This window comes from Haliotis asinina, chromosome 6 (genome assembly GCF_037392515.1).
Source record: "Haliotis asinina isolate JCU_RB_2024 chromosome 6, JCU_Hal_asi_v2, whole genome shotgun sequence".
NCBI classification, from domain to species: Eukaryota; Metazoa; Mollusca; class Gastropoda; order Lepetellida; family Haliotidae; genus Haliotis; species Haliotis asinina.
The window spans coordinates 63,624,908-63,642,367 of NC_090285.1; the positions used below are offsets into that span (position 1 = coordinate 63,624,908).

At 39.5% G+C, this 17,460-nt stretch overlaps 1 protein-coding gene across 5 annotated transcripts in view; it reads right to left on the reverse strand.

Annotated features, from left to right (window-relative positions):
* Positions 1–219: 219 nt before the first annotated feature.
* LOC137286649 (tyrosine-protein phosphatase 10D-like) overlaps positions 220–17,460 on the reverse strand; it is a 39,645-nt gene continuing 22,404 nt past the window's right edge. For 3 of the 5 annotated variants that reach the window (XM_067818614.1, XM_067818611.1, XM_067818613.1), the window contains 15 exons: positions 16,368–16,526; positions 16,192–16,239; positions 15,895–15,961; positions 15,103–15,173; positions 14,821–14,911; positions 13,737–13,805; positions 13,163–13,244; positions 11,035–11,125; positions 10,713–10,789; positions 9,764–9,898; positions 8,155–8,286; positions 7,711–7,862; positions 6,278–6,422; positions 2,625–2,838; positions 225–1,801 (listed from right to left, as the gene is read on the reverse strand). In XM_067818614.1, coding sequence (XP_067674715.1) covers positions 1,740–1,801; positions 2,625–2,838; positions 6,278–6,422; positions 7,711–7,862; positions 8,155–8,286; positions 9,764–9,898; positions 10,713–10,789; positions 11,035–11,125; positions 13,163–13,244; positions 13,737–13,805; positions 14,821–14,911; positions 15,103–15,173; positions 15,895–15,961; positions 16,192–16,239; positions 16,368–16,526 — 1,595 coding nt within the window. In that variant the 3' untranslated portion in view covers positions 225–1,739. Of the gene's footprint in view, positions 1,802–2,624; positions 2,839–6,277; positions 6,423–7,710; positions 7,863–8,154; positions 8,287–9,763; positions 9,899–10,712; positions 10,790–11,034; positions 11,126–13,162; positions 13,245–13,736; positions 13,806–14,820; positions 14,912–15,102; positions 15,174–15,894; positions 15,962–16,191; positions 16,240–16,367; positions 16,527–17,460 lie in introns of all 5 variants that reach the window. The other 2 variants (XM_067818615.1, XM_067818612.1) reach the window with 1 other exon arrangement.

A 17,460-nucleotide genomic window follows, 5' to 3' on the forward strand; every position in this document is an offset into this window, starting at 1 on the left:
TGAATGATAGTTCGCTTGGATTCAATAAACACCTTCACTGATTTGCCCGGATGCAAAGGACAACGTTGGACATAATTTTTGGGAACTCTGATCGATGTTTATAAACAAGAGATGAGACTGTTAAAAAAACTTGGATTCAATAAACACCTTCAAAGATAAGCCTGGACGTAAAGGACAACGTTGTATGAACTCTGATTGCGTTATAAACAAGAAATGAGATTATATTAAAAACGTGGAAAAGACTTTTAATGATCATAACAAAATATAAAGATATAAAAGTATATATACACCAGAAATTATAAATCGGATAAACGATGTCTCATCACACATTCGTAAGCGACATGTGTTTAGTCTTGAGGGACGTGCAGTTGGATTGTATGATTGTTTTGGGAGTGTCCACATACCCCCATTCCTAAAGTATCGATCATCGGATTGTGTGATACAAACGCGGACATTTACAGGCAATAGTCATTTCGTTGGCGGTTCAACAATCACATGGAAGAGAGGATTTGATTGCACAAATCATTTTGCATGTGTGTAACACAAGTTTGTGTGCGTCTCTGTGTGTTTCTGTGCGTGTGTGTGTCTAGATCTGTGTCTCTGTGTTTCTGTGCGTGTCTGTCCTGTCAACAGGTATATTCTTCACAATACTAACATGAAAATCGGACTGAGCAAAACATGCAGTTGTATGGAAAATACACGTAAAATTTCGTTTAAAGAGATTAATATGCATTTTGAGAACATTAAAGAACATACTCAAACAAGACAAAATCTGGCTTGTGGTCATTCTGTGATATGATATGTGTGTTAAAAGTAAACACGAAACATTTCGAAATGTCTTGTTTTAACACACAGGATCTGTGTTAACAGCGATGACCTGTAGCTATGACGTTGATCTTGAATATGAGATAAGGTCATAATAGCCATATGCCGTATGACAGACAGAGTATGTCTAGCTTCACACGACCAAGTGTTGTCTGGTGCTCCAATCAACTTCTGTTGTTTGTCTGTTATTCTGTTATTGATATATTCCCATGAGAGATGTCATTTAAGAACGATCACAGTGAATTTAAAATGGCATTTTACAACTTTTTCAATTCGCACATCCTTCTGAGAGCAATAAGTTTCCAGTCATCAGCAAAAGGCTGCGGCTACAAAGCTCGCGGCGACTCTTTATACACTTAACACATTAAAATATCATGGGATTACTAGGACAAACATGTTATCTATTATAAATCTTTCAACCTCCCATATGTAATACTGTACAGTCTGGATTGTCACCGTATCTGCTTAATTTGTTCTTGATGAATTGATGGACTAAGTTAATGGAAACTCTTGAAAGAAAACATTTATCCTTCCTAGTAGTGACACATCAAAGGAAACATTATGTATGACACGGAACTTTTGCGAAGCGATTTATATACAGATACATAATTATGTACTGAATTTAAGTATCTCCATTTGTTCATATAAGCACGATATAATACACACGTTTAAGAAAATAATAATGCATACATATACATAAATGACAAAAATATGTAAAATAATATTATTGTTTACATTCAATGGTATTTGGCACTTGAGGTGATCTATATAAGTACTTTAGGCAACAACCATGCTATCTGCTGAGATGGTCGATGAGTGAGTGAGAGAGGTTTGACACCTGTGTCAGCAACTTCCCGCGGTACCAACTGAGTTGAATGGCTCTTTGTACTGTTAAGGGTGACATCGTACATCCCTCATAGCTCTGTCTGTTGAATAAGGCGGCAGGTGCTGGCATTCTCATACAGATCACAGCCATCTGTGGAAGATGTAGTCACGAGTTACAGCGAAATTGAATAAATGATCACATTTTCCCCACATATACTGTTTTCTCCTTAGCTTCATCATTCGCGTTTGCATCTTGTCAATCCAACATCCCTTTCTTATTTAATGGTATATGATCCGTCACTTGTAAACGTGGGCATTTATTACAGTGAATACTGTGGTGATGGAAATGGCATCACGATAGACATTTAACAAATTATTATAAATCAGCTTTGCATAAACACGATATAAACTGAGTTGTGTCAATATATAAAACGAATCAATATCACTTTCGTTAATGACGTTTATATTGGCATAGCTTTTAGTTAAATCTGCTTGAAAAACAGCAACTGACATATTCCTATTTTTATACCCCATCACATGTAGTATTGTACCGAATCATAAACAAAGATGATTCGAATATATCAAACAGCTGTTCTAAAGTACATATTACAATATCACCAGATTTATTCCTGATATCTTACTTTTAACCTACAGAAAATATCAACTTAGTGCACACGTGCTGACAGTATTTCTCCAGCATTGAACACTGAGGCTATGTGTTTGTTGTCTATTAATACAAGCATTCGGTTTCTTTTTTTCACCAACATGAAGCAAAAATAAAAAACAAACAATTTGCAACCATCAGTTATAAAGAGGTTTTGGCGACACCTTCTGTGATGAAACTTCGACTTTAGTTTATATCTTCGCGATGACCATGACCAATACAACTGATCTCTTTCCGGTTTACGTCCTCCATTTCCTTTCGCGATTTGCTGCCTTCCACCATTAAAACTTCCCTCAAATCTGAGGCTCACCCCCTGTTTTATCTTTACACGTTGGTATTTCTGTTCCTGTCATACCATCGTTCATCACCGGCACCCCCATCTCTGTGTTGACATACACCGCATCCTCCTCCTCCTCCTCCTCCTCCCCCTCCTCCACGTCCACGACGCTGTCGGGATGTTCAAGAGCCAACCGCTTCTCCTCCACCAGCTGCTTGGCACAGTCGTGGATGAAGACGTACTGGGTCTGGGGATCGAACACGGTCAGCGATAACAACTGAAATTCCGTTATATGTTGTTTTATTGTTTGTTGTTTTGGCTTCCTTTGGGGGGTTGGGGGTTGTTGGGTTTTTTTTGGTTTTTTGGGGGGGGGTTTTGTAACTTTTGTTTTTTGGGTTTTTTGGGGTTTTTTTTTTGGTTTTTTTGTACGTGTGCGTGCGTGCGTGCGTGCGTGCGTGCGTGCGTGCGTGCGTGCGTGCGTGCGTGCGTGCGTGCGTGCGTGCGTGCGTGCGTGCGTGCGTGCGTGTTCGTTTTATATTGGGTGTTTTCGGAGTTGAGGGTAGGAGGGGGTTGGCTTCTTGTAGGGTTAGGGGGTTGTTGTTTTTCTTTGGTTGGATGTTGGGTGGGGTTTTTTGTTTGGGTATTTTATAGATTTGTGTTGTTTTTGCGGTTATTGTTGTTGTTGCTGCTGCTGCTGTGTTCAGCTACATGGCAGGAGTCTGTGCCCAATCCAGTGATACAACACTGATACATGCTGATACATTCGATAACATTTTTCAACTTCGTCACAGACGTGACAGATCCATTTACATGCAAAACCGAACATGGTCCTGGGCACCTATATTCCTTACGGTTTAACATTCAAGCTACGATTCAGTGAAATAGTCAAAGAAATCGATAGTATGAGCATTGATCCAAGACTGTTGCCATCACACGCATAATCATCCTGAACATCCTGTACGGGATCTCCCATTAATTTCCCCTCACTGACCAGTAAAGGGGATGTATTACGGCAAGGCAAGTGTTTAAATTCTGTCATGATATAATGATAACGGTTTCTACGCAAATCCAGAAATATGAAAAACTACAACAGGTCATCTATGCAAAATGGCAGCTTCCTTAACGGCGCTATGGACGAGTGCAGAAGAAACGAAAATATCTAATATTCCTAACGCAGAAACAGGAAGCTTTATGGTTTCCAACAAACTCCAGAAAATGTTAAAAATTTAATATATGGACATTTTTCGTTACTGGAATACCAATTTTGTGTAGACACGATTTCAACAGACTAAGACGCGGAATATGATGCCAGTGGCTTGTGAGGTTAAGCTTCAACATGTGTCATATACTTACTAAATAAAAACAAGTGAACAAGAAAACAGTACAATGATGACCTCAAATCTCGAGATAATGCATTTGTTGTCTTTCTCACCAGGAGAGCACCAGTCCCTGAACAGTACTACCATGCTCCTCATTGTCAAAATCACGTGGTGTTGCTGGAATATGCCCATATTCTGCGTAAAACCACACTTACAATCTCTTTGTGTTAAGATGAAAGAATACCGAGATGCTGCACAATCACAAGATGACCCCCAAATCACTCTCCTTCCATTTTGTCGTTGTATCTCAGTATAAGACTATCGTCCACCAACTGTATAGTAAAGGAAATACAACAGGTGTCGCCAAGATTCCAGATTTGACAGAAAGAATGCAGTAATGTTACTCGTCCTCGGGGACAGGCTTTTGTTCTCTTGAAACCTTTGGTTTTAAAAAATATAAATGCATTAACGATCAGGGAAATGTTTTCAATGATTCACTTCGCTTTTCCGATTTCATATTGAAATATTATTTCTGCTCAATATTGGAAATAAACGAAGCTCTTAACCTAAATCTGCAAAGTTTACAGCCTTCATGTCGAAATACTCACAGGTTATACATAGCTCCTAATCAAAATAACAATTTTTTCAACAAATCTCGTACCACCGTTCATCCTCGGAGATGGTTCGGCTTCTAACGCGCTCTAGTGTTTGCAGCAAACGTTTTATCTGATGTCATGTTCAACATAGAATATCCGCCCAGCGCTCACGTCCACAAAACTGTCACTTGCTGAAACCAGCTCAGTTGGGAAAGAACCTGACCAGAAATGCAACTGAAATTACACCGAAAAGACAACTGGCGCCGAAGATGAGAAAAACTCGTACCACGTATTTGGAAAAAATCATCGTTTTTCTCAACTAATCGTTTTTGTGGGGTCTGCTGACTGCGTGCTATCTAATCGTATAAAAAATGCAACTTGTTACACAACATGTTTTTCAACTTATTAACTCAGTATTATGGTTGCGGCTTCCTTTAATGGCGCCCATCTCCGTAACAGTCCGAATGCTCAGATGTTTTAAATCAAAATTATGGAACTTGGAAAACCTTTTAGAATTTGAATGACAAATACGAAAAAATGTTAAATCGTGTCAATTGTATTCGTAGCAATGTCATAATATAAATAGATGTTGATTTTATTTTGACTCATTCCTTGTCAACTTTGGGTCTTGTCCCTGCAATTTGACCAGTAGGGTTAACGTTGGAACGCTGGCAAATACGTACCCGAGATAGACGGGTTACAATAATAACTTGTCCCAACAGACTGGATTGTTGCCAAAATTTCAACATTCAGCTGATACCTGATTTTACAGTAACTTCATTTTACATAAATAGGATATCGCTGAGTCCACTGAATGTATTCGGTCGTAAGAAGACACAAGTGAATATGTCGTGCATGAAAGCGGACAGTTCTGTGGACGTGTAGTGGCACAAGTGAGTAGATCATGGATGAAAGGGGACAGTTCTGTGGACGTGGAGTGGCACAAGTGAGTAGATCATGGGTGAAAGGGGACAGTTCTGTGGACGTGGAGTGGCACAAGTGAGTATATCATGGATGAAAAGGGACAGTTCTGTGGACGTGTAGTGGCACAAGTGACTAGATCATGGATGAAAGGGGACAGTTCTGTGGACGTGTAGTGGCACAAGTGACTAGATCATGGATGAAAGGGGACAGTTCTGTGGACGTGTAGTGGCACAAGTGACTAGATCATGGATGAAAGGGGACAGTTCTGTGGACGTGTAGTGACACAAGTGAGTATATCATGGATGAAAGGGGACAGTTCTGTGGACGTGTAGTGGCACAAGTGACTAGATCATGGATGAAAGGGGACAGTTCTGTGGACGTGTAGTGGCACAAGTGAGTAGATCATGGATGAAAGGGGACAGTTCTGTGGACGTGTAGTGACACAAGTGAGTAGATCATGAATGAAAGGGGACAGTTCTGTGGACGTGTAGTAGCACAAGTGACTAGATCATGGATGAAAGGGGGCAGTTCTGTGGACGTGTAGTGGCACAAGTGAGTAGATCATGGATGAAAGGGGGCAGTTCTGTGGACGTGTAGTGGCACAAGTGAGTAGATCATGGATGAAAGCGGACAGTTTTGTGGACGTGTAGTGGCACAAGTGAGTATGCTGTAGATTAAAGCATGCAGTTTTGTGGTACATATGGGGTCATATAATGGACCACAGTATGTATTTGCTCTGTTGCGACTAACGAGACCGTGTGGTTTTACATCGTATGTCTCTCTTTCTCTTCTCTCTCTTGTTCCGACTTGATTATGTACCCACAGCAGGGATGCTAAATCAACTAACCTCTGTCTGGACCATGAGGACTCTGTTGTTCCTCAGCTTCATCACGTAACCGTATATGTCTACAGTGTCAGACAGGTCATGCTTCTCAATAAACTGGATTAGATAGTCAAGGCATATGAACGTCCCTGTTCTACCAACGCCAGCACTGGAAAGAAATATGTATGTCTTGAAAGGAAAATGCCACAGCAAATGGATAGCATGTTCTTTGGAATAATGTCTTGCTTTTAGAAACTGGCACTTGCGATTCTTTACGTAGTTAAGCAATTAGTTTGGTACAGAAAAACACGTCGTAGACAATAAAACATTGGTTGAACATACAGGAATAAAGCTTTTCACATTTTGTTTAATGTCTCATTATTGATATTTCAATAACAGCAACGTTACATAATCCCTATGGGAAAAACTTGAACACTCTTCGCTGGAAGTTCCTCTGTTAGAAACCATATTTTCATTTGAAAAATGGAATTATTATTCATAAAAAACATGCCCAATCTACTCAGATCATGCTTTTGGTATCGTTTCCTTTCTGTCCAAAACGATCAACGACCTGTGGGCCTCCTGCAGTAGTGCATGAGAATTCAGTTGCATGATGGATGCAATCTTTTAAACTTAAATAACGAAAAATGGGGACAAGGTTTTACTGTTTCAAGTTATGATGACCTATCTGGTACTTCGTTAACCGTCGATGCAACCAACTGTATGTTACATCACAACACCATCAGGTATTATGATTGACTTTGACCTTTAACTTTTATATATGGAATGGGAACATGTTTGAGTATATTTCTTTGCTGAAACAAAATAGTATGCCATACATTTGCTGAGATACAGGTATGTATCGTCAGTTATGTGTACAGATATTGATCTTAATCAAGACAGAGGGAAATACCAATTTTCAGAGTGCGTACTGAAGGATCTTATGGAAATACCTTGGAAATCAGCAAGGACCTTTAAAGTCAATGTACAATAAGGCCACTTTACTTGAACATAGGATTCGTTCGGACAAACTAATTTCCGGATATGAGAACCAGTTAGTAATGTGAGTTACTTGAGTGTTACTTGAGTTACTTCCCCTGCCTACCATTTGAAAGCAAGTGCCATGCTATCCTCTGAGAAATATGACCACTGTTGTGATTTTCTGTCAAAAATATTTTCTGAGGATTTGAAATCAGCAGCCTTTCCTTTACAGAGGGTTTTCAGCAAGATGGGATACATGTCATACAAACAGAAAATGTTAGAAATATATCTTGGAAGTTTAATCTGATACCAGTAACCCACCTCTCTCTCTCTCTCTCTCTCTCTCTCTCTCTCTCTCTCTCTCTCTCTCTCTCTCTCTCTCTCTCTCTCTCTCTCTCTCTCTCTCTCTCTCTCTCTCTCTCTCTCTCTCTCTCTCTCTCTCTGTTGCTTTTGAGTACACTCGAGGAAGGACTTACCTGCAGTGGACCACGATTGGCCCTTCCATGTCAGGACGGAGGTGTGATCGTACTGTCCGCACGAAGTCCAAGATGTCGGACCGCTCCACATCCGCCGACATGTCCTTCCAGTTCAGGAAGTGGAAGTGCTTTATCACTCGTACATCGTTATCCTGAAATGACCCTAGGGCAAGTCAATCCAGCCATTGGCTCTCACTCATCAGCACAGAGGCAGATCGTATTTTACTGCCGCATCCATCAGTGTATGTGTATATGGACTAGTTTGGTTTTATGGTGCAAGCCCACTGACCCACCGCGGTGTAATTAAACTACTGATTGAAATCAACTTGTGTGAACGATCGCCCAAAGCTATCCGTGTTGAACAGCAACTGTAACCAATTCTCCTGTTTTGGTTGTGTGTTGTATGTTTTGGTTGTATCAGTAAAGTGATTTGTGAATTGTTACCTGTCCATTCCTCAGCTGGAAGACTGTAACGTTGTAGGTGTTGAGGGAGGAGAAGGAGGTGTTCTCCACCACGATGTCCCCGTACTCCTTGGGTTCCTGAACTTCCGCTGGCCAGTACTCCTCGCACTTCACCTGTAACATTACACCAATACATTCCTTATATGCTTAACCTAGGTAGAAATGCCTCGGTGAACGATTGAGGGAGTATTGAGGGAGCTGTGAGGAGTATTTCAGACACATCAGGGCAAAGCAGCTTTGGAGGTACGTCGTGCTGACAACTACATACTCCTGACTGAACGTTTCAAGGACAGACATCATATGAACGCACCACCATTTCCCTCTATTACAACCCCTAAACAGAACGAAAGATATGCAGGTGCACAGCATATTAATTAATCAAAAATATTAATTTTGACACTCATCTTGCATGACACATTTGTTAGTGTTTGTTTCTAGTTGTTTGTTTTGAAAAGAGAATCGTAGACATGCAAATTGCATACCATATACCAGTCATCTTTCAAAAGCGACTACATTCCAAATGACTATGGTTGTAAGGAAGTGCAAATGGTGATGCACTCTCAAAACATTCCATATTACATATCCCACCGGGTACCCATTTACTGCTGGGTGAACAAAGGCAATTTTATTCACGAACAAATTAATTTGCCTGAGGTGAAATCTCATGTGTCACGTGTACTTCGTGACACGTATGTATGCAATCTCACGATATGAGATAACTGTACACTGTCACTGGCGGGACCACCTACGACCTACAACAGAAGCTGTATATTCCCCCAGTGATTTGTCCGGAAAATACAATCTCATTTAAATAAGATGAGAAAAGGAAAAGTATAGTTTCAGTGGACAGAATGAGTCATATGTTACCGAGTGCTTAAAGGGATTCTACCACAAAAACTTCATGTTTTGTAAATATAAATTAATTGTCAGTTGAGAACGATCAGTTTTAATTATCTGCTGACAGATTCTGCTATTGCTCTCGCGGTTTGGCAGACTGCCAGTTTTGCAGGAAGTCATGACGTTGATTACTATAGAAAAGTTCCCTTAAAGTATAAAACTCAAGGTGTTCTATTAACACAAGGTGTTCTATTAATATAAGGTGTTCTATTAACACAAGGTGTTCTGTTAACACTGTCACTGAACCACATTATTTACCCTTCCCCTCCTTTTGCCTTTTCTGCAATGTTATATTCCATAACCTGTCTATATTTACTAAGGTACTGATGTCCCCTCTCTCTACAGCTGTTGTTTCAATCATATAGCATTATCTGTAAACATGTGGTCAAGACTTGACTTCTTACGGCCTTGTAGCAGAACTTTTGCGCAACACTACAAGAGGTCAGTCAAATATTTATCTAGGGTAGCGCATTATTGTTGCACCAAATGCACCTCTAGATTATCCTGTAACTGTGTCAGTTATGAGAGTTTAGGCCTCGTGATAGTTGATGATCGCTTCACCAACTACTATGCCAAGTTTACGATATTGATTGTATCGGGGTTAGGAATTATTGGTCCAGGGAAGCAGATGGTCGTATAACCAAATACAGGTGAGGTTATCGTGTTTGTGTCAGCAGTAGGAATAACGTTTCACCTTTCCATTTTCTTTCACAGGCGTAACCATGACAATGATAGAGACCTTCTTCTCCCAGATCATTCTCCAGAAATCATCCACTGTACCAGGAAGTGGTCCTTGGGAGGCGATGTACTCGTTCTCGTAGTTGTAGCCCTGTGAAATTATATCAACACAAGCGTAATCCTCTTACAGGGCATGGACACTGGTGAGAGGGGTGGTAGCCTAGTGGTTAAAGCTTTGGCTTGTGACGTCACAGACCCAGGTTCGATTCCCCAAATGGGTGCAATGTTTGAAGTCCATTTCTAGTGTCCTCTGCCGTGATATTGCTGGAATATTGCTGAAGGCTGCGTACAACAGAACTCACTACTGATGAGAACAAACAGATCAGGAAATATATACTGACGAGTACTGACAAGAACCACACATGATATATAGTCAAATCGACCATTTGTATATGCTAGTCCTCGACATGCCCAAAATTAATTAAACAGTTACGGATTTTAAGAGCTCGGATTAAAAATCCTCTACATTTATTACCGCTTGATATATTACCAACTGTTTGTTGTTTAACGAGCAATAGCGCAGCTATTTAACAGCGGTCTGTAAAGAACATCGAGTGACTGACATCATGAGCATCGATTTACATTGGATACGATGCCACGTGTTAACCTTTCGGTCAGACTGACCTGAGGTGACTAAGAGGATCGGGTGGTTAGGTTCCCTGTTTCGATGTTGACCAGAAGAGTGTATAGTCCAAACTCGACTGTTTACAGACAGCCGCCATTAGCATAAATATTGTTGAGCGTGGAGCTAAACAACAAATAAACATGTCTGTGCTGGGATCTGTTCGAGCGTTGAACACTGACACTACGAGTTTGTACTTGAAATGTAACAATCGTTAAAGCACATGCATGCTGCTTATTGTGGTTTATTATGAAACGCAGGTGGATCCCGAATTGTTACTTACCGGCATGTAACTGGCGTTGATATAATCTGAAGTCTCGTCATCATCGAGAACTTGGAGGATAACCCGGCTATGGTCGACTGAAAATATTGAAGTGATGCCTTCTTAATCTTGCTCCATACTTTTTTCAAATATTGCTTCACTGTTGCTGAGCTCCAACCCCATGAAACTGAATACTACTAACTATAGGTTTCATCCATAAACATGACACGAAATTAGACGAAATTAATAGCCAAAAGAAAATGTACTCATATTTTATCTTTACACAAAAGCGCTTAACGAAACTCTCGTAACTACCATGTAACATCTATAAATCCTCACTCACACGGCAAAACATTCACCCATCGGTTCTTCTGTTTATTCTCGTCTATCTGGGAGGCATGGTTCGTGTGCTTAGGGCTGATGCGGGTGATGTTCTAGAAAGACATAGATGTGATACGATAACACATATACCAGCTGAAAAAAACATCAGGTATTGAACTTAATCATACACCGTTCATAACGCAATATACTTTTGGTTCAGTGTCTACAATGATAATACTTTCTGAAGGTATTCGTATCTTGATTCACCGTTTTCGACAAAAATACCCATAGAAATAGCGAAATACTGAGAATATGTAAGCCTAACCACAGGCCCTCGTGTCATTGTGAAGATTAAAGATTTTAATATATATGTATATAATTTGAGATGACCCCCGATTTGTCTAGATACATTGCACTGTGAAGCATTTCAATCGGAAACATACCTATAGGGGTCATATATTTTAATAAAAATCTTTGCTCCTCGCATAGACATGACGGTTTGTGTGCCTTTCGGGGACTCTGAGGTTGCGTAGTGGTTAAAGCGTTCGTTCTTTCAGTGGAAGACCAGCGCTCGATTCTGCACATGGGTGCTATGCTGCCCATACCTGGTGTGTCCAGTCGTGATATTGACGGAATATTGCTAAAAGTGGCTGAAAGTCCAGCTCGCTCCATCACTCACTCAGTCACCCATATCGAACAACACAGTCATAAGGTGACTGTTGTAAGAACGATAATGTCAAACCAGGTTGAATGATATACTTCCCATATTTACAATTATCTCCCTTTGGTCAAAATACACACACACCATACTAAATAACAATACACGTGCTTACAAAAGGAAAACGAGTTCATATTTCTTCCACATACACTAATGGATTAAATTCACAATTTGGCTGCCGGAGATCAAAATGTATAACACAAACATCCACGATATCCCAACCATTTTGTTACAGTTACGATGCAAACATGAGTCCTTTTGTAAACTGATGAATCAGTGTGTTATGCCCCAGGAAATATGGACTGTCATGTAAAGGTTTGCGTTCAGTAAGGTGACCTACAGATCGGTGTATACGTTCTTCAGAGAGCCTTCACTGGTGAAACTTTGGTGTAAGTCTTTGCAGATCAGTGTACACGACAACCTTTGAAACTGACACAAGTAATATGGTCGTGGTTTGTTGTTTTACGCCGCAATCAGCAATATTCAAGCTATATGACAGCAGTTTGTAAAATCGAGCTTAGGTCAGACAATCCAGTGACCAACATCATGGGCATCGTACTACGCCACTGGAGTATGATGACATGAGTCAAACAAGTCAGCGAGCCCGACCACCCGATCCCGTTAGTCGCCTCCTACGAAAAACATTAGTTCCTGAAGGCAAAGTGTAACCCGGACCTTCACAGGTTACAAGTAGTGTGGCCGAGTGTTCATAACTATTGGTATACAAAAGAAATGCATATCACACATGCTATGTAACTTTTGTTACGAGTGTGTATTTTCTGTATATTTTGTTATTAATTAAGTAATAATTATGTTTGGGTCACAGCATTTAGTGGATGTGTTTACTTCCAGGAGACTTATTCTAGGGCATTCTACAGTGTTGATGATGTTCGTTTGTGCACGAACTTTTGGGAAATGACTTAGTAAATAAATATAAAGGTTGGTTGCCGTGCGGAGGGTGACACTCACACTCATTCATATTTGCTGGAGTTACTGCCACGCTTGAGCATCAAAACCCGTCAACGCCTGACCTACATTATCTGCTGTCACGCCGATCGCTGTGTTGACATTCTGCATAGTTTATTACCTCTCGTACTGACACTTTGGTGAGTTTACTATATTGTATTTTGTGACCCATTGACTTAGACTTTGTCTCTCTTGAATTGTACCTGAAATCTGCATTATTGTATTGACTTGTGACTTTGCATACCTTGCTCTCGTTGCATAATAATAGTATCTGAATATTTTAAACTTGTCTTTGTTCTGTTTTGCTGGTTCACAAGGGGATTTCTTACATTGTTGTCACGGTAAATTTGTAACCGTAACACTTTATACTGCGATAGACACGGCATGTTTTCTCTTTTTTTCGGGATTATATTTGTTTACGTTTTGACAAACTAAAGCATGTGTGATGTCATGTGATTATACTGACCTCATAGTCCACTGAGAACTGTAAGTTGCTGTCTGCATGCATCTTTGTGACGCGTTCCTCCAACTGGGACAGCAGCATTGGTCTGACAGGTGCAATTAAAGAGATTTTCCCATAATCAGGCTTAGCTCATAGGTTGTCGTTGTAATTATTTGATAATCAGACTTCGTTGTCCCAGTAGTGCATATGCTTTCCCTTTAGGCAAATATAAACATTGAATAACACAGGTAATTTATGAATAAACCCTCTGCATTGATACCTGTATAAACTCAAAGGTAATGCTATTATGGACGCTTTAGGACAAGATAGTCTCACTCAGATACCCGGAATATTGCAGCAACCCATGCACGTGCCCGGGTGAAAGACGTTATTCTGTAATCAGATACACAGACATATTTCGCAAATCACAAATCGCTAATCACTACGGGTAAGTCGATCCTTGTATCTGAAATATTTTCCTTGATATTAGGAAGTGAAAAAAAAGCATTATTTTTGTTGTTTGTTTTTCAGTTAAAGACAAGGATCCGAAACTGAAAACACACAGATACAGTGATATCATGAATATGGATGTACAGACCTTTCACGTGGAATTCGGGACAGATCCGGCTTTCTTAGTGAAATGCGAACAGGCATCATATCAGCTCTCCTGAAATTGGAGGATTAAATACTGGAGTTATCATAGCAGATTGAAAAGTACCTCCACAGAAAAAGTCTAAGTTATGCCATTTAAGCACATTTCTGGGATTTTCCTGCTTTTGCATGTATTTATGAGTTGGGACCTTGTCGCACCTTGGTGTCTGGTGAAATGCTAAAACAGATTATTGGAATTTTTTTTTATGCTTAAATTTCAGTGGAAGGGTGAGACGAGCCTGTGTGACTCCATCATTCATGTATGCGTCGATCCCTATCACACGCTTTTAATAGACGCTAATGAACTGTACCAAGAGTGCAGAATTATAAAAGCGTATACCCTTGAGCTCACGACAGTTATTTGAATATTGTTTCACACTGAAATAATAGTTCTTTGACAGATGTCTTTATATAATAGAATCTTAGTCAGGCAGTCGACAAATCGAGATAATGAGATAACAATGTAACTATGTACGATATATGTGGTAAGTTAGTCATTCTGAACCTGTCTGTGGACCTTAACGACACAGTAGCATCACTAATGACGAGCCGGAAACTTCCAAGTCATAATGATAACTGACTAGCCTGATGATTTAATGTCATCACTGAAATGTACTTATCAGATTTCACTTTCACTCCGAAAGTGTTGTTATTTTACAAACGACTGGCAGTTAAAATTATATGCTTTATAGTATTCTCTTCTTGTGTTCAGCACAAGTCTAATAATTCTAACAAACATTTTACTGCGGATGAACATATATTAAAATATTTATTTTTGTAATATGTTTCCTAAAGTATACGCCTATGTGTAACAGTAGCAGAAAAATGAAATAATACACAAGAAATCGATAAACTGTAATGTTGAGCGGGTTATCATTGTCGATATTAGTGTGGGATATCAGTGAGTAGCAACACGTTTGTCTACCCCTTGACATGTTAATGTTTTGGTTGAAATTCCACATGTTTACTTTCTCTTTAGTTTATAAAACATAGGTTGGACCAAAGGATGTAACTGAGAGGATGTAACCTACTTGGAGCGCCAAAGAAGGGCAGCAGCGATGATAGTGGCAGCAATTATCACGGCCGTCACCAACATTGCGACCACGATAGTGCTGGTATTATCTGTCATAACATAAGTATTATGAAGATGTACAATAAACATAAGAATGTGCAGTGTCAAAATTATAAATAACAATAAATGATATATAGCATACACCATTTTCAGTTAGTTTTTCTTTATCCCGAATGTTGACATAACAATTCGCAAGTCGTGAATACACTTTTTCAAAAACAGTCCAATACTGCCAACATACCTTTATTTGTTCGGAAGTCGAAAATTGGACTTTTCGTGCAACCCCTCTTTGTGCAACCCACAACAACATAGCTGTAAATCAAACAAACCAATATATGTTTCTGTAACTTTCTATGACACATGTGTCTCATTATATATGACATGCTTCTTGCAACTTTTATGCAATCAGAACAGCTATCTGGTTGTTTCTTCTACTGTCATATCACAACCTTTCTCTGGTTCAAATTCAAAACATCATTCGCAAGGTTACAGTCCATGTTACAATAACTGAGTATACATCTGAGTATATAAGTTTGTATATTACAAGTATGCATGCATTGAAATGCAAGTGTAACTAGTCATTAAAATCATTTGGATAAATTATCTCAAAGAAGGGAATGCTGGAAAGATTTCCAACGAGGAGAGTTCTATGGGTATACACAGATGTACAATTTCTTATTTATGATATGAGTGATGTTTCGGTACGTCTACTAACGCCGTTGTCAAGTAAGTGTTAGTAGCTACGTCGAAACGTCGCTCATATTATGTTAAATGATTTGAATATCATTTTAACTCTCCTTGTTGCTCATCACACCGACTTCTAAATGTCCCTCAAAGAAATTACTGAAAAGTAACTGATTCTACAATGTTGCCCCCAAACGGACAGGATATTTATCAAAGGAAGGTAGTTGAATTCATTTTTCAATATCAGTTAGATTAGCGTTGTAACTGAAATAGTTATTGTGTCGTTTCTTTGAAAGGCATAGTGCTGCGTGTACAAATCTCATTAATCAATGACAAACGATTTACGTACTGATATACTGTGTCTGGTGCCAGGTGTGTAATACAGTGGCCAGTCTTACAGACTTTCTCAGATCCTTCTGAAACAAGGCAGGACAGAATAAAATCTAACACCGACGAAAAACTAAAAATACAAAAAGTACACTTGTTTTTGGCAAGTTTATATGATAAAGATTTCCATGTGACATAATTTATTACAATTAATTTTTCTTGTAGACGACATAACTACTAAGATATTTGAATGTGTTGGATAATAGGAATATACACAAATCGGAAGTCTTTATTGATACAGAGTGGAGAAAATGTTTACCTCTACAACACCCGATTCTTATTGCCGGGATATATCCAGATTTGTCATCTGAAATAATCGAATATTTTATAACATTAAACATTGGTTGTCCTCCTTTTAGCAATAGTGCATCGTAGGTCTTAAAACACGTCAACATGTAGAAAACTGTGACAAAACAATTTGCTTATGTTACATACCCTGTAGTACCAACTTTCTCTTGTGTTTTGCAATGTACAAGAGACGCTTTGTTATGGGACCATTTGTACCGTTATCCCAAAATTCAAAGTGGTTTAATATGAACTGAGTGTCGGTGACGTCGGGAGATGGTTGCAATCCCTCTGGCCATTTTGGAGGAACTGCAATATAAATAATATAAGGCTATGTGTGTACTGTATGTTCACTTCATCATCACATCAAATATTCTTTAATCTGGATCAAAGAACTTCAGGCGTCACAAAAACTTTCATATGTTTCTTGGCATGAAGCACCAGTGATCAAGCTAATATCCAATGGATATTGGCACAGATTCTCTGTTTCTATTTTATAACTTTTAGGTCAGTCATCGATACCTGTGGTTTTGGGTGGACGGTTTCGTGGTTAAATAGTAAGAGGTTTGGGAGTTAGATCCTCGGCCTTGTAATACCAAAGGACTTCAAAGATGATACTTGTTGTTGCCGAGCCTAACTCATCAGAGGATTAGGAAGGAAGGTTTGGACGGCCTCTGGTCATTTTACTGAGTCTGATTCGGGTGTCAGTTTTAAACTTCGTATCTCTGTGGACAAGTAAAATTGACTGAGTGTATTCGATCCGACCACATGTCTGCACAGCACAAGCCAAAAGACACAAGCCAAAAGCAAAAAACCAAAGCCCACAAACCTTAAGCCAAAAGCAAAAAACCAAAGCCCAAGCCACAAGCCAGAAACAAGACACAGATGAGTCCATCTTGAGGGCGACGTTGAACCTGATTTCACCTCATCACATTAAGACCCTCGTAAGGCTTATCTCCCGAATATGAACTAATGTTTGTTTCTACCTATTTTTTCATAGGTGGTAGGGTAGCCTAGTGACTGAATCGTTCCGTCTTCACACTGAAGACCCGGGTTCGATTCCCACATGGTACAATGTGTGAAGCCTATTTATGGTGCCCTACACAGTTATGTTTCTATACTGCTTTAGGCCCAAACTCGCCCACTCACTCATTTTTATATAGTATGTTGATCCTTTTACATACGTCTTCAACTACAGTGTACCTGAACACAGCAAAGCAGTCAACGACAACATAACATCCAC